This window comes from Lepisosteus platostomus, chromosome 13 (assembly GCF_059453375.1).
Source record: "Lepisosteus platostomus isolate fLepPlt1 chromosome 13, fLepPlt1.hap1, whole genome shotgun sequence".
Taxonomy (NCBI): Eukaryota; Metazoa; Chordata; class Actinopteri; order Semionotiformes; family Lepisosteidae; genus Lepisosteus; species Lepisosteus platostomus.
In genome coordinates this window covers 14,053,793-14,074,633 of record NC_142623.1, presented here as the reverse complement: position 1 = coordinate 14,074,633, position 20,841 = coordinate 14,053,793, and the positions used below count along the sequence as shown (strand labels likewise).

The window sequence follows — 20,841 nt, the reverse complement described above, 5'->3', positions numbered from 1 at the left end:
AAGATCCGACATGGAATCATCACGGAATGGAGTGGAGTGTAATAACTGACCACCCTTCCTTAATGTTGCCTAGAAAACCCAGTGAGTGACCGCCTGAGGACTGGAATGGACCCACTGATGTATGGGAGCTGCAAGAGTCAGGCTTAAGGGGAGGATCAGTGAATTCATTCCGGTGAACTAACCCCTTGCTGAAGTCTGCTAGTACTTCTGAACATGGTTTGCAGCACCTACACCTGTTGCTCGAAGAGTCCAGTGACCGGGTCTTGATCTTGCCTTACAGGCACATAAGGGAGACCAGGACCTTGAGCGGTGTGGGTTTAGGAAGCAAGACCTCGAGCATGTTCCCACTTCTCCAACACCTGGAGCTGCATCCTGATAACAGGGCTGTTTTCACACACTTTGAAGGAAGTGGAGCCCTGGAATACAAGGTCTCCCCTCCTGCTGCAGTGCAGGTGCATCTCTCCTCCTGCTGCAGTGCAAGTGGAGGTGCATCTCTCCTCCTGCTGCAGTGCAAGTGGAGGTGTGTTTCTCCTCCTGCTGCAGTGCAAGTGGAGGTGTGTTTCTCCTCCTGCTGCAGTGCAGGTGGAGGTGCGTCTCTCTCCTCCTGCTGCAACGCAGGTGGAGGTGTCTCTCTTCTTCTACTGCAGTACAGTACAAAAAACTGTAAAGAACAGAATTAAGTTTGGTAAATGTTCCATTCACATTTTGCACGAGACCCAAAAAGTAAAAAATAAAATTCCCGAAGAATAACCCACCAGTGACACAACACTGCTGGGAAGAGGGCTCTTAGATCGGATCCCGACGGCACGCAGTCTCTGCGTTCCCGGTGCCGACTAGGAGACAGCACAGCGCCAGCCCGCTAGAACACTGAACAGAACCTGCCCTCAGGTCAGTCTGCGCTAGGACAAGCCGAGAGCAGCGGGCGGAGAGACTGACCTCCCGAAAGGACGCCACCCAAGACCATCCTTCAAGTCTCGCAGTTCAGAGTCCTCATCATTCTCAGGACCCCTGCAATCAACCCCCCACCCTACCTCACCCCCCACCGCAATGCCAGACTGGTTAGCACCCATAGAGGAAAGGAAAAAACCATTTAAAAATCTGTCTATATATATATACTCCTTTACTGCAAAAAACAATGAACGCACATCAGAATTCAGAAAAAAAAACACAAATGCATTTTTAAAAATCAAATCATTACAATAATTACAGAGTAATCAAGATCACATTGTAGCTAGCAGTTAATAGAAGTTAATAATCATAAGTGTAAGATAATAGTCCGAGTCACTTAAGAACAACATGTAGTAATATATAGTAACAGGACAGGCGGGTGACAACAGTACATGTGGAACAGGTGGTTCAGACACAGAACAGATGTTCCTGTGTGACGTGGTCCCCTCCCACTTTATTGCTTCAGGTCCTGATAATCCGATGAATAACTGGCACAGTGTCGAAGGTGTGCATGCACATATACAGGCCGACACTGCCATTTCAATACGAGCACCCGCAGAACTGTCTGACCCCCACCACATGCGCCCCCCTTTTCCTCGGGGGGGCTGCTGCACCCAGGCCGCTCCTGGTTACGGGGGGCTCCGGTGTCTGGGCTGGGCTGCCGATTGGGAACGGGAGGCCGCGTGCGCGCCCCGGCAGACGGGACTGGCCAGCGCCCACCGGCCCGGCCCAGGGAAACCACCTGTGGGATGTTGTGGGGGGAAGGAGCCCATGCTGCACCCTGCACCAGCACCTCCTGTCCGCAAGGCAGAAGGGACAGGCCTCCCCAGCCCTGTGCAGACAGGACACACATCCCGCCGTGTCGCGGGGAGGACGCGGTGCCTTCACAGGTACGTGCAGGAACCTGCACCCCTGTACCCCTGGGCACGCCCCACCCCATCACCTGACCACGTCAGATCAACTCTCGTCGAAGGGGTTGGCTTTATTAAAATCCAGTACTACGATACAGCTGAGGGCCGGCACCGCTCCTCGTGTGTCTGCAGCTCTGCAGCAGGGGCCCGGAGTTATTCTGCTTGTCGGTAGCAGCCCCCACACTGCCCTGCTCCCTCCAGTGCTCCAGTAGGGAGAGCTGAGGGCGGGGGGAAGGGTGTCTCAGACACCTCTGCACTAAACTGCTAAAATGCACTTCAAAACAGCTGATGAGCCCTGTGCCTCCAGCCTGACAGCCAGGCGGAGAGGGCGTGTGTGTGCGTGCGCGCGCGTGTGCATCGTGAGTGTAGGGGGAAGTTAGTGTTGGTCTTGGAGCACATTGTCTCAGGGCATCCAGGCCTGCTGGCCCACAAAAGACAGAGAGACAGACACATGGATGGACTGAAAAACCAAGAGGGACAGAGCTCTTTGGAGAATGAAACCCTTTTAAAAACAGCTTAAAAACTGCTGATGTGGAGAGAGGGGGCGGGGAAAGGAGGGAGAAAGAGACACGGAGGGTGGGTGGTAGCTGCTCTTGTGCGCCCCCTACAGGGCCTGTGCGGCGGGGGCAGGGGGTGTTTCTTCTGCTGGCGGCTCTGGTGTGGGCGCCGGCGGCTCTGGCTTGGAGAAATTCATGTCCAGAATGTGCTGCTGCAGGTGTCTGACCCAGTCCTCCTGGACAGAGAGCGGGCCTTGGAACTCCACCTCACAGAACCTGGACACACAGATTGACCGGTTAGGACAGAGAGCGAGGGGGGAGAGAGGAGAGAGGAGAGAGAGGCAAGAACAAAAGGAGTGCGGAGAGAAATGGGAGAGAAAGGATAGAGAGAGAGGGGGGGAGCGAGGAGGGGGGAAAGGAGGGAGAGATGACAGTGCAGACAGAGAGCAACACAAAAGAGACAGACAGCAGCAGAGATGCAAACAAGAATCATACTGACGTAGGAACAGACTGCGTAAGAGGAGCCAAACAGATGCTGTCCACATGTTGTAAAGCAGGCAGGAGATGTTGTCCAGAACCACGTACACGCAGTCCCTTCTGTCCCCCCGGTGCTCCAGCTGCTCGACACTCACCGGCACTTCAGAGAGTAGATGTTGCCGACCAGCTTCACCAGTGGGGTGGAGGGGGGTTTTGGCACGAGGGCGGGCACAGTACGGGCACGGGGCGGCTGGGGCGGCCGGCTCTGCGCTTCCCCGCCCTCGTGGGCCTGGTGCTTGGGCGGCCTCCTCTCGAACCCTGGGACGAAACGGTACAAGAGACAAAGAACCGTGAGAGAGAGATGAGCAACAAATGCACAGGCTTTACGCTACTGGAAATGAGTCTGTACCACGTGCCTTAACACACACATATACACCCACGAGTCTGTACCGCGCCGCCTAACACACGCCCACGAGTCTGTACCGCTCAGCCTAACACACGCCCACGAGTCTGTACCGCCCAGCCTAACACACGCCCACGAGTCTGTACCGCCCAGCCTAACACACGCCCACGAGTCTGTACCGCCCAGCCTAACACACGCCCACGAGTCTGTACCGCGCCGCCTAACACACGCCCACGAGTCTGTACCGCTCAGCCTAACACACGCCCACGAGTCTGTACCGCCCAGCCTAACACACGCCCACGAGTCTGTACCGCCCAGCCTAACACACGCCCACGAGTCTGTACCGCCCAGCCTAACACACGCCCACGAGTCTGTACCGCTCAGCCTAACACACGCCCACGAGTCTGTACCGCCCAGCCTAACACACGCCCACGAGTCTGTACCGCCCAGCCTAACACACGCCCACGAGTCTGTACCGCCCAGCCTAACACACGCCCACGAGTCAGTACCGCCCAGCCTAACACACGCCCACGAGTCTGTACCGCCCAGCCTAACACACGCCCACGAGTCTGTACCGCTCAGCCTAACACACGCCCACGAGTCTGTACCGCCCAGCCTAACACACGCCCACGAGTCTGTACCGCCCAGCCTAACACACGCCCACGAGTCTGTACCGCCCAGCCTAACACACGCCCACGAGTCTGTACCGCCCAGCCTAACACACGCCCACGAGTCTGTACCGCCCAGCCTAACACACGCCCACGAGTCTGTACCGCCCAGCCTAACACACGCCCACGAGTCTGTACCGCCCAGCCTAACACACGCCCACAAGTCAGTACCGCCCAGCCTAACACACGCCCACGAGTCAGTACCGCCCAGCCTAACACACGCCCATGAGTCTGTACCGCGCCGCCTAACACACGCCCACGAGTCTGTACCGCCCAGCCTAACACACGCCCACGAGTCTGTACCGCCCAGCCTAACACACGCCCACGAGTCTGTACCGCCCAGCCTAACACACGCCCACGAGTCTGTACCGCACCGCCTAATACACGCCCACGAGTCTGTACCGCCCAGCCTAACACACGCCCACGAGTCTGTACCGCCCAGCCTAACACACGCCCACGAGTCTGTACCGCCCAGCCTAACACACGCCCACGAGTCAGTACCGCCCAGCCTAACACACGCCCACGAGTCTGTACCGCGCCGCCTAACACACGCCCACGAGTCTGTACCGCCCAGCCTAACACACGCCCACGAGTCTGTACCGCCCAGCCTAACACACGCCCACGAGTCTGTACCGCTCCGCCTAACACACGCCCACGAGTCTCTACCGCACCGCCTAACACACGCCCACGAGTCTGTACCGCCCAGCCTAACACACGCCCACGAGTCTGTACCGCCCAGCCTAACACACGCCCACGAGTCTGTACCGCACCGCCTAACACACGCCCACGAGTCTGTACCGCACCGCCTAACACACGCCCACGAGTCTGTACCGCCCAGCCTAACACACGCCCACGAGTCTGTACCGCCCAGCCTAACACACGCCCACGAGTCTGTACCGCCCAGCCTAACACACGCCCACGAGTCAGTACCGCCCAGCCTAACACACGCCCACGAGTCTGTCCCACGCACCCACTACTTAGCGTGTACTGTACAGCTGTCGCTGGGGAAAAAAGTGCCCAGCATTCTGGAAAGAGAGTTCGGGGGTTCAAAGGTACTGGTAGGTAGGGGGCGCTGCAGGACAGCACAATGATGCTTGCCAGGAGCGACACGCACTAGCCTGTGACGTTAAGCACTGCACACTGAGAACCCAAGATTAGCGCCTCTCGGCCCAGACCAGGCCTCACCTCGGGGCGAGCGCACGTTCAGCTCGCTGCGCGCCACCTGTCCGTGCTGCCGGGGGGCCTGCGCCTGGGACAGGAAGTGCAGGCCGGATTCCTCCCCCTGGGACCCAGGTGGGCTGCCCTGAACTCCATCAGCTGTCCTCTCGGGGCCCCTGGAGGCCCCCCACGTCCCCGTCACCTCCCGGCCCACCCGCCGCCCCAGAGGTGACCCCAGCGAGGGGCGCGGTGAGGACAGGGACCTCTGTGCTGCAGAGGAGAGGGATGATCCTTCCAAAGAGGAGAGAGAGCCCCCTCGAACCTGCAGTCAGGAAGAGGGAAAGTAAATACAGACTGGATACATTAACACTGCACTGAGAGAGAGGGGTTCATACTGACACACTGACTGACTGGACACTACAGTACATTAACACTGCACTGAGAGAGAGGGGTTCATACAGACACACTGACTGACTGGACACTACAGTACATTAACACTGCACTGAGAGAGAGGAGTTCATACAGACACACTGACTGGACAGTACAGTACATTAACACTGCACTGAGAGAGAGGGGTTCATACAGACACACTGACTGACTGGACACTACAGTACATTAACACTGCACTGAGAGAGAGGGGTTCATACAGACACACTGACTGACTGGACACTACAGTACATTAACACTGCACTGAGAGAGAGGGGTTAATACAGACACACTGACTGACTGGACATTACAGTACATTAACACTGCACTGAGAGAGAGGGGTTCATACAGACACACTGACTGGACACTACAGTACATTAACACTGCACTGAGAGAGAGGGGTTCATACAGACACACTGACTGACTGGACACTCCAGTACATTAACACTGCACTGAGAGAGAGGGGTTCATACAGACACACTGACTGGACACTACAGGTCAGTAACAGAGAGGGGGGCAGCTCACTTTCTTGGAGAAGGGGCGGCCTCCCTGCAGGTAGGAGCGATGCATCTCGGCCACCTTGTGCGGTTTGCTGCGCATCCAGGCGCTGAGCGTCTCGATGGGGGAGCCGTTGACGCACCACTCCGTCACGCCGAACTGCCGCAGGTGGGCGCGGGCGTGGCTGGCCAGGGCCTTCCGGTTTTCGAAGTAGAACCCGCACAGCTCGCAGCTGGCATCTGCCGGAACGAAGGACAGGCAGGGCTCAGCGGGCAGCACCAACAACAACACTTCCTTACACTTACAGTCCACTCAAAGCGCCGGACAGGTAATGGGGACGCCCCTCCACTACCACCAACGTGTGCTGGGGTCAGAGGTCAGTCTGGGGACAGTGCCGGTTGGCAAGTGTTGGGTGATACAACCCAAGTACAACACACCAGCTAACAGGGAGGAGAACGGAGTGATGAAGCCAGTTCATATATGGGGATTATTAGGAGGCCATGACAGGTTAAGGCCAGGGGGGGATTTGACCAGGACACCAGGATAAACAGCCCTTCTCTTATTTAGACCTTTGCCCTGGGATTTATAATTAGTCAGATATGTCCAGAGTTAGGACCTCAGTTTTAGTTTTTATCCAAGGATGACGGCGCCTTTTTATAGTACTGTTCTGGGGCTGTACTGTACTGTATTAAGACCCACACAGACCGCAGGGTGCGCACCCCCTACTGGCCTCACTAACACTAACAACCTTAGCTTTCCCAGGAATCTCCCATCCAGGTACTGACGAGGCTCACACCTGCCGAGCTCCACTGGGCTGCCAGCTGTGAGCTGCTGGCTAAAGAGAGAAGACTGGCACAGCAGAACCACTGCTGACCCTGAAGAGTGAGGGGGGGCCGCAGCACAGAGGGTAAGAGAAGAGCCCTCAGCCAGCTGGTCCTGAAGCTCGCCGACAGCCTGAACTACACCTACGCCAGCCAGTGACTCCGTACACAGGCAGCATTGCTGCCCAGAGAGGACAGGCTCAGTGACCACAGCCTGGACACACACCTGGCTGCCCACAGAGGACAGGCTGTGCTCCCACTGCCAGCGGGGACAAACAGAGACAGAGATGCACTTTCTGCTACTGAGAAATATTCTGGGATCAGACAAAACAGCCTCTCTAATAGTTATTGTATATGTGTAATTCTTCAGTCATGCCAATAAAGCTCTTTGAATCTCACAGACAAGGAAAGGAGAGGAGAGAGAATTTACTTTGGCAACACTGATTGCACTAACCGGACATGCCAATGAAGCATCTTGAATTGCACTGAATTGAGAAAGCCGACATGAACACGAGGAGGGAAGAGATAAAGACAGGGAAACCATCCTTACCCATTCCATGCTTGTCCGGAGAAGCCCCCGTTTTCCCTCGGAAGGAGAACTCCGACGGAGGGGAGAAGGGCTTGTGAGGCTGGTGGCGCTCACTGGAGCCCCCTGCGGGCCCAGCCTCGTCCTGCGGGGCCCTCTTTCCCAGCTGCTGCGAGACGGAGGCGCTCGGAGAGAGGAATCCGGCTTTCCCGTTGAGCGAGGAGGAGGAGGAGGAGGAGGTGGGGGAGGAGAGGGAGAGGGTGCTCCCGAGCCCCGGCTTGAGCAGCCGGGACCCGGAGTGGAGCAGGCTGAGGGGCGACTTGCGGAAGGGTCGGGGGTGCGGGAACGCCAGCTCGTCCCACGCCTGCCCCCCCACCCCCGGCTCCCGCTTGACCACCACGCCCCCCCCGCCGCCGCCGGAGGCCGCGCTCTTCTTGCGCATGATCTCGCGCAGCGTGTCGATGGGCGAGCCGTTGACCGACCACTCCGTGATGCCCATCTGGCGCAGGTGCGAGCGGGCGTGGCTGGACAGGCCCTTGCGGTTCTCGAAGTACTCGCCGCAGAACTCGCAGCGGATGTCGCGCGTCGGCTCGTGGTCCTGGGCTGGCGGACGGGAGGGAGGGGGGGGGGGGGGGGGAGAGAGGGGGACCGTCAGATGGGCGAGGAGAGCAGGGCGAAAGGTGGACCTACTGCTCGCCGGTCCGGCGATAGCATCCCAAGAAGCCGTCGTGGCCGCACTTCGGCCCCCTTGCAGATTGAGAACCAGCACCGGTGAGATCTCCACTCTCATCTCAACTAACACTTCCTCATGACATACCGCCACCTCCTCCTTCCATCTCTCTCTCCCACATCCCCCAGAAATATATCAGGAGCAGGAAGGATCCCAGACAGGTGCCTCTACATGCACAGAACTCTGGAGGCAGCTCCCTCCTCGGCTCTGTGAAGCTGGCAGGTGCTCATTAACACTCGTACCCGTGACTTGGCAATGCCAGCCCTCCGTGTGGACGGGTGTCCCCCGTCTGGTGTGCCGGAACGGCGTTACTCTGCCAGGGCAGCGTGACAGACGCACAGATCACCACCACCGAGGGACAGAGGCAGGTTTCCCTGCCCACACTCACCCAGGTTGAGAGGCAGGAGGGTGTCCGGCCCGGTCCAGGTCCGATGTCCCTGCAAGGGGTCTCCCTGGTAACCCCCAACCCCTGAACCCCCGGCGCTGTGGACCCCCAACTCCAGATGGACAGGTTCTGGCTTCAGCTTGGCAGCCAGGCCGCCCCCAGACACCACCTTCCGCGCGGTGGGCGGGTGCGAGTGGGACAGGGAGAAAGGCAGGCGCTTGACCAGGCCGGCCGAGGTGGGAGAGGACGAGGGGGAGGAGACGGAGCGGGGAGCCCGAGGGGCATCCCTCTCGCCCCCCAGGGACGGGGAGCCGGATTTGGGGAGCAGGGGCCTCTTGGGGCCGAGGCTGGGCGGGGGCGAGGAGGACAGGGGCAGGGCGCAGGGCAGGCCGCGCCTCTTGATGATCTCGCGCAGCGTGTCGATGGGCGAGCCGTTGACCGACCACTCCGTGATGCCCATCTGGCGCAGGTGCGAGCGGGCGTGGCTGGACAGGCCCTTGCGGTTCTCGAAGTACTCGCCGCAGAACTCGCACCCGATCTCCTTCACGGTCTCTCCTGTGGGCGGACACACAGAGTGGGCAACAGCTCCGTCACTGCCCAGACGCACACAGAGAGGACAACAGCACCATCACTTCTCTTACACTAACCTTTACTGCACTTTATTATACTGGCCTAACACTGGTTCACAGCATGGTATTTACACCACTGTCCTCCATTAAACCACACTGTATTCAAGTGTACTACTTTAAAGCTACTGCTGTGCGGTACTGAACTTGCGCTGTACTGAAAGCAGTGGTCAGCATTGCTGGCTTGCAGCGCTGGGGCCCTGGGTTCGCTTTCGGACAGGGGTGCGGTCTGTGTGGAGTTACATTATGGCATCTTCTCCCCTTGTACGTGAGGGTTTCCTCGGGGCGCTGCAGTTCCCTCCCACAATCCAAAGACATGCTGGTGGGTTAACTGGCTTCTGGGAAGATTGGCCGTGGTACGAGCATATGTCTGCCTTGCGCATGCCGGGATAGGCTTACCTGCAACCCTGAATTCTTACAAAGCGGTAAGGAATGGATGGATGTACTGCAATATTCTGTATAGTAAACTGCACCGCAAAAGACTGGCTTTACACCAAAACAGACGACACTACTGCATTTAAATCGTATCACAGCTGTCCACTAGGCCTGAATACTCAACAGCACCAACACTGTTCTCTACTCGACTCCCCACTACTTACTCACGCCATGAATCCTACTAGATATGAACTATTTCCACTCAAGAGTAAAGAAATGAACCGCTAGGGGAGATAATAACCCTGCACCCCGACTGACCGTGAGAGAGGGGGGTCAGCTCTCCGCCGCTCAACCGGTACACCTGCATGGCTGACCGCTCCGAGCTGGGGGTCGTCTTCAGCCTCTTGGGGGGCAGGGGCAGGAGGCCAGACGATTTGGACCCCGAAGAGCCACCGCCGCCTGTGCCCTGGGACTGGGCCGGGTGCTTGTGGAGCCCGGCAGCCGCGCCGACCGAGGAAGAGGAGGGGCCGGGGCGCTTGAGGGCCGAGGAGGAGGCCGGGCGCTCCGAGGCAGCGCCCCCTGCCTCGCGGGAGGACTCGGCGTCGTCTGCGCGGTGCTTGAAGTCGTCGCTCTTGATCAGCTCGTTGAGGTAGTCGATGGGCGAGCCCTTCGTCTCGGCGTCCACGACCCCGAAGTGGCGCAGGTGGGCGCGGGCGTGGCTGGACAGGCCCTTTCGCGTCTCGAACCAGGCGCCGCACAGCTTGCAGACGATGTCCTTGTTGCTCTCCGAATCGACAGCTGGGGAGGGAGAGAGAGGGCAGGAAGGAAGGATGGAAGGATGACAGGGGCAACAGAGGAGTGAAGAAAGAGGGGGAGAAGTGAGAGGGGGAGACAGGAAGAGAAGGAGAAAACGACAGGAGTTACTGGAGCTCCCTGTCTGCAAGGTCCATGTTAAAGGGGAACTGCGACACTGCAACACTATTTTCACGTTTTGGGGTTGAAAGTCTCAGCTTCGATTAGTGCATTTCGAACCCCATTAACAGTAAAATGTACACAGTAACTTGTAAATTTACACCACAAAATAGACTACATTTCCAGGTATGCGCAGCGCCGTGTACTGCGATTCAGAATGAGGCAACAAAACATCTGTGTGTTGTTAACAAGCATTGTAAACACGCAGGCTTGTGAATCTATCGCTTTTAATCCAGTCGAAATATCGCTCTTGACTTCGAGACCTCGACTGCGAAGTTTCTGTGGACAACACTACTCTTGCAGATCATTTCTGCGGTGAAATGTCTGCTGCACCATCTGTATTTAATCAATCATACATCACATTACATTAGTCATCACAGTGACTAGTGACCAGGAAGGGCTGCATCACGTCGCAATTCGTGGGAACTTGAATGCGAGTTTGTGACAACATGGCAACTTACAGCACTTTCACAAAGTCCACAATTTTGTGCTTACTTAGAAATTTGTCCTTTTTTTCCCGCGTCAACGTCAATCCGTTGTGCTGCTGAGGTTTAATAACCGGTCAGAGAAACTGGGTACGCAGTGACCGTTAATGCACGCACACTCTTGGGCAGCGAGAAACACTTACTGAGGTTGAGGGGGGCATCCGTGTCCTGGGGTGCCCAGAAGGGCTTGGAGGAGGGAGGGAGGGCACCTGAGGAAGAGGAGGAGGAGGGCGGGTTGGGGGAGGAAGGGGGAGGCTTGGTGCTGCTGCTGCTGCTCCCCACCAGCCTGCCTGCCCCCCTCTCGTGGTCCAGGGCACGCAGCGGGGAGGAGGCGGGCAGCAGCGAGGAGATGGGCGCCTTCTTCAGCAGGGGGGAGGTGGGGCGCGCCTTGACGCCGGCAACGACGGGGGAGGAGGACGAGGAGGAGGAAGGGGTGGAGGAAGACGAGGAGGAGGAAGAAGAAGGGACCGCCTTGGCTGGAAGCAGGCCGAGTTTCTCCTCGGATTCCTCGCTCTCGGGCGCCCCCGCTTTCCCAGGCGCTTCCTTCTTGGGGGGCGGGGTGGGCGCGGCCCGCGGGGGCTGCGGCTTCCTGGCAGAGGCGGGCTGGGAGGGGGAGGGGGCGGGGGAGGGGAAGGCACCCTCCAGGGCCCCCCGCTGCCTGGTGAGCTCGTACAGCAGGTCGATGGGCGCGCCGCTGCTCTCCGACTCCACCACGCCCAGCTGGCGCAGGTGCGAGCGGGCGTGGCTGGACAGGCCCTTCCGGGTCTCGAAGGAGGCGCCACACACCGCGCACGTCAGCAGGCTGGAGGCTGGGGGAGAGAAAGAGCAGGGCACAGGAGGACCAACGTTAACCATCTGACTCACAGCACTTCCACGCCAGGTCTCAGCCTCAGGGGGACGTTTAACAGGCTGCCTTTCTGGAACAGAAGCGCCGCTGTCATTCCAGCAGGTATACAGCATGTAAAACCATCTCCTGAATTACAGCGCCTATAGGAAGTCTACACCCACCTTGGACTTTTCCACATTTTATTGTGCTGTTACAACATGGAACCATGGTGCATTTAACTGAGAATTGTTACCTCTCATCATACAAAGTTCTCTATAATGTCAAAGGGGGAAACAAAAAAATCCAGACGTTTTACTAAATTAATTAAAAATAAAAAACATTAAATAATTGAATGCATAAGTATTCACCCCTTTTCTTTGACACCTAAATTACCTCTGAAGTAATCAACTCTCTTCTCCAAGTCACACAATTACTTGACTCGAATCCACCTGTGTGCAGCTGAGGTGTTTCACATGATTTCAGGATAAACACACCTGTGTCTGGGAGCTTCCCCACTTAGTGCATTTCCGAGGAAACACTACACCATGAAGACCAAGGAACATTCCAAGCAGATCTGAAACAAGGTTCTTGACAAATACCAGTCAGGGCAAGGATATAAGAACATTTCCAAGGCAGCGAATATACCTCGAAGCACAGAGAAGTCCATCAATAAAAAGGTGAGATAATATGGAACAATGGTGAATCTGCCCAGAACTGGCTGTCCTCCAAAACTGAGTGTCCGGGCAAGAAGAGCCATAGTAAGGGAGACCACCAAGAGGCCTTATGGCAACTCTAAAGGAGTTACAGTCCTCCATGACAGAGATGGGAGACAATGTGCATGAGACAACAGTAGCACAGACACTTCATAAACCTGGCTTGTATGGAAGGGTGGCAAGAAGAAAGCCTTTGTTGAAAAAAACTCATTTCACATCTCGGCTGGAGTTTCTCACATCTCGGCAAGTGAGAGACTCAACAATTTGGAGGAAGATTCTATGGTCTGATGAGACCAAAACTGAACTCTTATGTTTGGTGCAAACCTAACACAGCACATCACGCTGAGAACACCCTCTCTACAGTGAAGCATGGTGGTGGCAGCATCATGCTTTGGGGACGCTTCTCTGCGGCAGGGACTAGAAACCTCATAAAGATAGAAGGAAAATGGATGGAGCTAAGTACAGAGAAATCCTGGAGGAAAACGTGCTGCAGCTGAGGTGCACTGGGACTAGGAAGACCATTCATCTTCCAACAGAACAATGACCCAAAACATACAGCCATAGCCACACTGGAGAGCTTAAAACCAAAAAGGTTCATGTCCTGGAGTGGCCCAGTCAAAGCCCAGACCTCAATCCAACTGGGCATCTGTGGAATAACTTAAAAATTGCTGCTCACAAACATTCCCCATCCAACTTGATGGAGCTTGTGCAATTTTGGCAAGAAGAACTGGCAAAAAGTCCAGTGTCAAGATGTGTAATGCTGATTGAGACTTACCCAAAGAGACTCACAGCTGTAATTGCTGCCAAAGGTGGTCTTACCAAATACTAACTCTGGGGGGGGGGGGCAAAACTTTTGCATTCAATTATTTTCTGTTTTTTATTTTTAATGAATTTAGTAAAATGTTTGGAACTTTTTTTTACTTTGACATTATAAAGTACTTTGTGTTGAGTGGCAAAAATTCCCAGTTAAATATATCATGGTCCCATACTGTAATACAATAAAATGTGAAAAAGTCCAAGGGGGGTTTAGACTTTCTATAGGTACCGTAAGTAACTGAGTTGATTAACGTTTAATCACAGAGCCAGCCGTGTCATGGATTGGACACTCCAATATTATAATCAATCCCAGAGCCAGCTGTGTCATGGATTGGAGGCTCTAATATTATAATTAATCCCAGAGCCAGCTGTGTCATGGATTGGAGGCTCCAATATTATAATCAATCCCAGAGCCAGCTGTGTCATGGATTGGAGGCTCCAATATTATAATCAATCCCAGAGCCAGCTGTGTCATGGATTGGAGGCTCCAATATTATAATCAATCCCAGAGCCAGCTGTGTCATGGATTGGAGGCTCTAATATTATAATCAATCCCAGAGCCAGCTGTGTCATGGATTGGAGGCTCCAATATTATAATCAATCCCAGAGCCAGCTGTGTCATGGATTGGAGGCTCCAATATTATAATCAATCCCAGAGCCAGCTGTGTCATGGATTGGAGGCTCCAATATTATAATCAATTACAGAGCCAGCTGTGTCATGAATAAGAGGCTCAGAACTTCATAATCAATCACAGAGCTAGCTGTGTCATGGATTGGAAGCTTTGATATTGTTGAGTCAAAGCACTCTTCATCTTGGACTCCTGTCACCCCAATCTCTGCATTTGTCCAGTACCAACTCCCCTCTCATCCCCTCTCACCCCTGGTGTCTGTTTCCTCTCTGGCAACGCCAGGGTCTGCTGGTTTGGGCCCCGTTTCTCCTGGGGGGGGCGCCACCGCACTCCGTTTACCTGGAGCAGGGGTCACGACCTCCACCGCGGGCATCTCGTCTTCCTCCCCGCCTGAGAAAAAAAAATCAGGCTCAGACAGTCTGCCGAGTGTCTGTGGCCCAACAACCAGCTTAAGTACCACTGACACACAAGGAAGCAGTCAATCACAATCAAGGCCTTGGTAAGAGAGACAGACTGGCAGACTCACAGAGACCAAAATACAGGCACTTCAAGACAGACTGCATTTCCCCACTGCTGGACACACAGGCAGCCTGTCCACCTGAACCAGTCCTGCTCAGAATAAGTGCCCTTCCTGGAGTCAGCTCAGCACAATGCTGTGGGTACCTCACACATGAGGGAGAAACTGCCAGGGATCAGGAATTTCCGACCTAAACGCGCTCCAGACTTCAGCAGTTAAAGAAACTCGCCCCCTGACCACTTTGCGATTAAGGCAGGAGAGACTCCTGCGGACTAAAGAACGCAGTGCCGCCAGGGCTTTCCAGACCCTGCGAACCGCTCATTTGCGAAGTTGCAACGCCGTGTTCCAGAGGGTGTCAATGGTGTTTCAGCAGCTCTCTGGCCCAACATGGGGGTGAAACTGCCCCAGAGCGTACCCCTGCACTGGAGGCTGCTGGGAAAACGTGGCCCGAGACTTCCGAGGCGCCCGATAGCCACAGGCCCATGGGACCCGAGAGCGAGGGGGCGCGCAGACACAGTGCCCCCAGCTCTGACCCCTACAGCAAAGCCAACCCCGTGCCAGAACTGGGGAACTGGCGCATTATTGATCAGCAGACCTGACGGGCTCACCATGCTTTCAAAGGGGTCACAAGACCGAAAAGAAACGGCTCTGGGAGCAAACAGGCAGAATTATCTTGCATGTGGGGAAACAGCAACTCAAACTCACCACCCCCAGCACTGCTCTACACTGCCCCCATGTGGCTCACACTGAGAGGTACCCCAGCCCCAGACAATGCTCTAAACTGCCACCCTGTGGCTCAGACTGAGGGGTACCTCAGACTCAGACACTGCCCCCGTGTGGCTCAGACTGAGGGGTACCCCAGCCCCAGACACTGCTCTACACTGCCCCCGTGTGGCTCAGAATGAGGGGTACCCCAACCCCAGACACTGCTCTACACTGCCCCCGCGTAGCTCAGACGGAGGGGTACCCCAGACACTGCCCCCGTGTGGCTCAGAATGAGGGGTACCCCAACCCCAGACACTGCTCTACACTGCCCCCGCATAGCTCAGACCGAGGTGCAGCCCCAGACACTGCTCTACACTGCCCCCCTGTGGCTCAGACTGAGGGGTGCCCCAGTCCCAGACACAGCTCTACACTGCCCCCCCTGTGGCTCAGACCGAGGGGTACCCCAGCCCCAGACACAGCTCTACACTGCCCCCCCTGTGGCTCAGACCGAGGGGTACCCCAGCCCAGACACTGCCCCCCTGTGGCTCAGACCGAGGGGTACCCCAGCCCCAGACACTGCTCTACACTGCCCCCCTGTGGCTCAGACCGAGGGGTACCCCAGCCCAGCAGGGCTCCTGGTTCTCTCGACCCGGAGGAGGCCCGGCTCAGTCGGGTCAGGAAGAGCTGAGCTGGAACCAGAGCCTGCGCACACAGCAGCCCTCCTGGACTGGAGAACATTAAAAATGGTGACTAAAGAGGGGTGGGGGGCGTTACTCAGCACATCTAGGTTGTTTGGTTTTTAGTAGCTAATTGATCCCAGATCTCAACCAGCCAGTGTCAGCTTCAGCAACACGGCTGGGCAGGCTGCTCCAGGCTCCCACCACCCTTTGTGTAAAGTGGCACCTCCCCACAGTCTCCACTTGTGTCCTCTGGGTCGCGTTTCTCTGCTGGTCCAGCAAGTCCACTGTGCTGACTCCGTTCGTGCCCTGTACACACCCCAGGACCCCTGGTCTTGGGGTTTTACTACTGTGTCAGACAGGGCCTCCTAATATCCCATCCAACCACAGCAGACCATCATCTCAATCAGACATGTCAAAAGGATTTGTTCTGGAGGTCCTTTATAGCTGCTGACCAGAAAACACGCTTCAGTAAGAACACCTTGCGAGCGGACGTGCAGTATTAGTAACTGCGCAGCTCCTGAAACAACTGGAACACGCCGAGCCGGACTGTGACCGGTACCGGCGGAACCATCTGCAGGCTCAGCCCCGGACAGGGAGGGGGTTCATCGCGGCTCCCTGGCGGAGCGTATCTGCTCACCGGCGGCTTCTCCGTCTTTTCACCTTTGTTCTCAAAATATAAGCCGCTTCTGGGGAAGGCGGGCGATTCCGCCCCTCTCGCAACCCGAGACAGGAAAGCGAATGTCATCCTGATCCCGGTGGTAAAGATGGCGACGCCAGAGCGGCGAGAAGCGCTGGGTTTGACGTAATCACGACGGCACTGAAGTCCGACAGCGTAACGAAACCGGCTCTCGGACCGCACGGACAGGGACGCGGGGGTCTCGATAATCACAACAACAACAGGAGCTCTCCTCGGCGTCTGCCGCGTCTCCGGCGAGAGCGGAGGCGAGGTGGTGTTGCAATATTATCGTCTTTGTGGATGTCAGGACGGGATTTCGCTTGTGCTGCTGAATGTGACAAAACTATTCGCTCTCAAACTTACCCCCCCACCCACCCACCCACCAAAACAATAAACACACCTACGGAGAAGCAAAACAAAGAGATTATAACAGAGCAACAGTAACTTCGCTCGTTTTCTCCGGAGGCGCCGGGAGACCCGGAGACAAAGCGGAGCCTGTCCCTCTCTCTCCGGCGTTCAGACAATAAAGAAACCCCGCAGATCACATCACTTCTGTGCGCCTTACTGAGGGCTCTTCTGCAGCGATACCTCAATATCTGTGTGGAGGAATCCAGATATTAAAACAGCCCCGTGTACATCTGTTAATAACGCAAACCTTGCTGTCTGAGCAGTGGCGCTGATTGACACAACAGTCCCCATTTCATTTTAATTGTTTTTCCCCTTCTGCTCACGGTCGACTTCCATGGGCGCGCACTTACACGCACAGCGGGCCGACAATCCGCGGGTAATAAATGCTCCCCCGTCCCCACAGCCACCACCCCCCGGCTCTCGGCTCGCTTCTCTCCCCGGCTCCGCGCCTCGGTCTCACCGTTGGCGATGAGCGCCGTCTCCGGGGCCCGGGCTATTGTCTCCCTGCCAGTCTGCGGGGAGGCGGTGGAAGCGGCCATCTTGGTCCGTCCACATGCGCAGCCGAAGCCAGGCGTGGCCAATCGAGCTGGGGGCGGAGGATCGAGAAGATGGGGCCCCGGGAGCGCGCAGCTCCGCCGACACGACTAATCGATTACACACTAAACCTCTCTCCAGCAGAACGGATTTTGACTCGCCTTTTATTTGTGGATTTAGCAGGAGCATTACCTTAAGTATGTAGCGCTTTGTGATCGTCTGGGATGAAACCGCTATAGAACAGTAACAATTACTTGCTTTTCTATTACTGAGCTACTGCATCTTTTATCCCATTGCATCACCAGCCCAAGCCAGTACTTCACCTCTGACACCAATAAAAAAACACTCACTGTTGGAAGCTGAAGGACAGGAGCAGAATAATATGATAGCACATGCTAGTGCAGAATAGATCTGGTCTCGCCAAGAAGCATCATAATTACTCTTCGGTGGACTGCAATACTGCCATAATCGAGACTGCTCATCATCAAGCGATTACAAAGAGACGGGCACATTCCACGCCACATGAGTTATGGTTCAAGGCAACCAGTAGGACCACAACTCCTGGATCAAATGGACAGAAGTGGATTTCAATGCAGAGATGAGACTATTAAACCAAAGAAAATTCAGGAATGGGAGATCCCAACTTGCAGGGTTGGGAGTTGGCTCTTGGGGTGATTGCATGGTAGGGAGTTGATTCTGTCCTGCAGGAGGAGGGGGGGGTTGGGAGCCGGGATCGCCCTGAGCTGGGAGGATGGGAGCAGGCTCTGCCCTGAGATATGGGCGGGGCTGAAAGAGGCTCCACCCTGAGGTGGGGGTGGGACAGGAAGAGGCTTCACCCCAAGGTGGGGCCGGGGCTGGGAGTAGGGGGCAGGCTCTGCCCCAGTGGAGGGCTCTGCACTGATCTGGGTGGGGCTGGGAGCAGTGAGCAGGCTCCGCCCCAAGGTGTGTAGAGAGGGGGGGCTGGAAGCTGGCTCCGCCCTGAAGTGGAGGCGGGGCTGGGAGCATAGCTCCGCCCTGATCTGGGTGGGGTTGAGAACAGTGAGTAGGCTCCGCCCCAAGGGGGGGGCTGGGAGAAGGCTCCTCCCTGAAGTGGAGGTGGGGGTGGGAGCATAGCTCCGCCCTGATCTGGGTGGGGTTGAGAACAGTGAGTAGGCTCCGCCCCGAGGTGTGTCGGGGGGGAGGCTGGGAGCATAGCTCCGCCCTGATCTGGGTGGGTTTGGGAGCAGTGAGCAGGCTCCGCCCCAAGGGGGGGGGGGGGGGCTGGGAGAAGGCTCCTCCCTGAAGTAGGGGCTGGGAGCATAGCTCCGCCCTGATCTGGGTGGGTTGGAAACAGTGAGCACCTCCCCCTCCCAAGGGGGAGGGGGAGGTGAAAGCAGGCAGCAGGTTCTGCCCTGAGCGAGAGCGAGGAGGATTCGGAGATGACTGTGCCAGGTTAAGTGCAATTAGGCAAAGCATCTGTACACGTGTCTGTTCACAGTTTCTTTAGATGGATGGGGAGGTGAGCTGAAGAACTGAGTGCCCTACCTCTTCCCATCGTCCACATACCTTCCGGGGGCAGGCTGTCGTCTCGCCAGGGCGGAGCGGAGGACGGGGGAGGGCTGGAGGGGAAGGGGGACAGCGCGTCTCCTCCGCCGCCCTCTGGCGCCTCCTCCGCCTCCGGCTCCGGCTCCTCGCCCTCGCTGGGCTCGCTGTGCGGCGGGGACGGGGCCGCCGGGTCGCGGGCCAGGGCGAGGTCGGGCCGGCTGGAGAAGAGCTCGCGCAGGATGTTGATGGGCGAGACGGTGACCTCCCAGTTGGTGATGCCGAAGTCGCGGAGGTGCGCGCGGGCGTGGCTGGACAGGCCGGCCCGGGTGTCGAAACCGGCGCTGCAGAACTCGCAGCGCATCAGGCTGAACGTGTCGGGGTCGAAGTTAGCTACTGCAGAGAGGGGAGAGGGGTACGGAGGAATCGACACAGTGGGAAGGCAAGTGAGGGGAAGAGGGAGAAGGGGAAGAGTAAAGGAGACGCACATGGCAAGAATTAAGGATACGTTATCTCTTTTTTCTTTTCTTTCTCTCTGTGGTCATTAAAAATCCCAGGGCATTTCTCGAGAAGAGTGGGGTGCTACCCTGGTGTCCTGGCTAAATCCCTCCCACTGGCCTCCTAATAACCCCCATGTCTGAACTGGCTTCATTACTCTGCTCTCCTCCCCACTGAGAGCTGGTGTGTGGTGAGGGTACTGGTGCACTATGGCTGCCGTCTCATCATCCAGGTGGGGCTGCACATTGGTGGTGGTGGAGGGGAGTCCCCATTACCTGTAAAGCGCTTTGAGTGGAGTGTCCAGAAAAGAAGTGTAAGCAGTCATTATTATTATCATCACTGCCTCACACCTCCCTCACCTTTCTTCTTCTTCTTCTGGTAGGAGAACTTCCTCTCGATGGCGTTGACCTCCTCGGGCGAGATGAAGTGCCGCACGTTGTAGCTGACGCCCACGCGGTTCAGGTGCCCGCGCACGTGGTTGGCCAGCCCGATGCCGTTGTGGAAGCGGTCGGGGCAGTAGGGGCATTTCCTCTCCACGCTCTTCAGTAGGGAGGGGTCCGACCCCAGGGGCAAGTGGTCCGGGTAGTCCTCGTCCAGGAAGAAGAGCCCCTCTCCTTCTTCTTCCTCCTCCTCCTCCTCTTCCTCCTCCTCCTCCTCCTCAGCGTCGGTATTGTGGCGGTCTTTGGGGTCTCCCCCCTCCTTGTCCTCGTCTGCCCCGGGCGAGCGAGAGGCCAGGAGGTGCTCCAGTAAGGGAGGAGACGCGGCTGGGGAATCATGGGACAGTCAGAAGCAGGAGAATGACAAGACGCGAGGGAGGCGCCTTATTTCTCAAAGCAAGAGCACAAGACACAGAGTCTCCAGAAGTGTCGGACCATTCGTCTATCGATCAATCCGTCTTCTAACTGTTTTATCCAAATCAGCCTCACGGGGGAGCTGGAGTCTGTCCCAGCAAGCAACAGGCACAGGGCAGGGTACCCCCTGGACAGGACGCCAGTCCCTCACAGACACACACTCACACCAGGGCTAGTTTTCCCAGAAGCCACTTAAGCCGCGGGCATGTCTTGAGGCTGTGTGAGGAAACTGGAGCACCCAGAGGAAACCCAGATGAACAAAGGGAAAACATGCAAACTCCATACGGACAGCACCCTAGGAATCAACCCCTGGGCCGTGCTATAAAGGGACCGAACCTTACATTTTCAAGTTCTGTAACACTGGTATTACTTATCCCCAAAGTTTAAAACAGGAAAGGTAAACAGCATTTCCGTAAAACACGATCCCCCCACCTCGATAACAGGTCCGCTGCCCAGACGCAAATTTACAGCATCGCTGTGCTTTCAGCAGGGCTTACCATGGCAAAATTAAACAGGGGTGGCCCTTTGCTCTCCCGGTTGTACGACAGAAAAATGTAATAG

The 20,841-nt window shown here is 56.5% G+C and overlaps 1 protein-coding gene across 8 annotated transcripts in view; it reads right to left on the bottom strand.

The window, feature by feature from the left end:
* Positions 1 to 1,101: 1,101 nt before the first annotated feature.
* LOC148650003 (protein Wiz-like) overlaps positions 1,102 to 20,841 on the bottom strand; it is a 32,897-nt gene continuing 13,157 nt past the window's right edge. For 4 of the 8 annotated variants that reach the window (XM_088603318.1, XM_088603317.1, XM_088603315.1 and 1 more), the window contains exons 8-19: positions 19,789 to 20,193; positions 18,956 to 19,327; positions 17,337 to 17,462; positions 14,140 to 14,280; positions 11,050 to 11,715; positions 9,768 to 10,247; positions 8,452 to 9,003; positions 7,358 to 7,936; positions 6,014 to 6,225; positions 5,090 to 5,384; positions 2,989 to 3,151; positions 1,102 to 2,632 (exon numbers count right to left, since the gene is read on the bottom strand). In XM_088603318.1, the coding sequence (XP_088459444.1) occupies positions 2,464 to 2,632; positions 2,989 to 3,151; positions 5,090 to 5,384; positions 6,014 to 6,225; positions 7,358 to 7,936; positions 8,452 to 9,003; positions 9,768 to 10,247; positions 11,050 to 11,715; positions 14,140 to 14,280; positions 17,337 to 17,462; positions 18,956 to 19,327; positions 19,789 to 20,193 (4,160 nt within the window). In that variant the 3' untranslated portion in view covers positions 1,102 to 2,463. The remainder of the gene's footprint in view (positions 2,633 to 2,988; positions 3,152 to 5,089; positions 5,385 to 6,013; positions 6,226 to 7,357; positions 7,937 to 8,451; positions 9,004 to 9,767; positions 10,248 to 11,049; positions 11,716 to 14,139; positions 14,281 to 17,336; positions 17,463 to 18,955; positions 19,328 to 19,788; positions 20,194 to 20,841) is intronic. The other 4 variants (XM_088603321.1, XM_088603320.1, XM_088603323.1 and 1 more) reach the window with 4 other exon arrangements.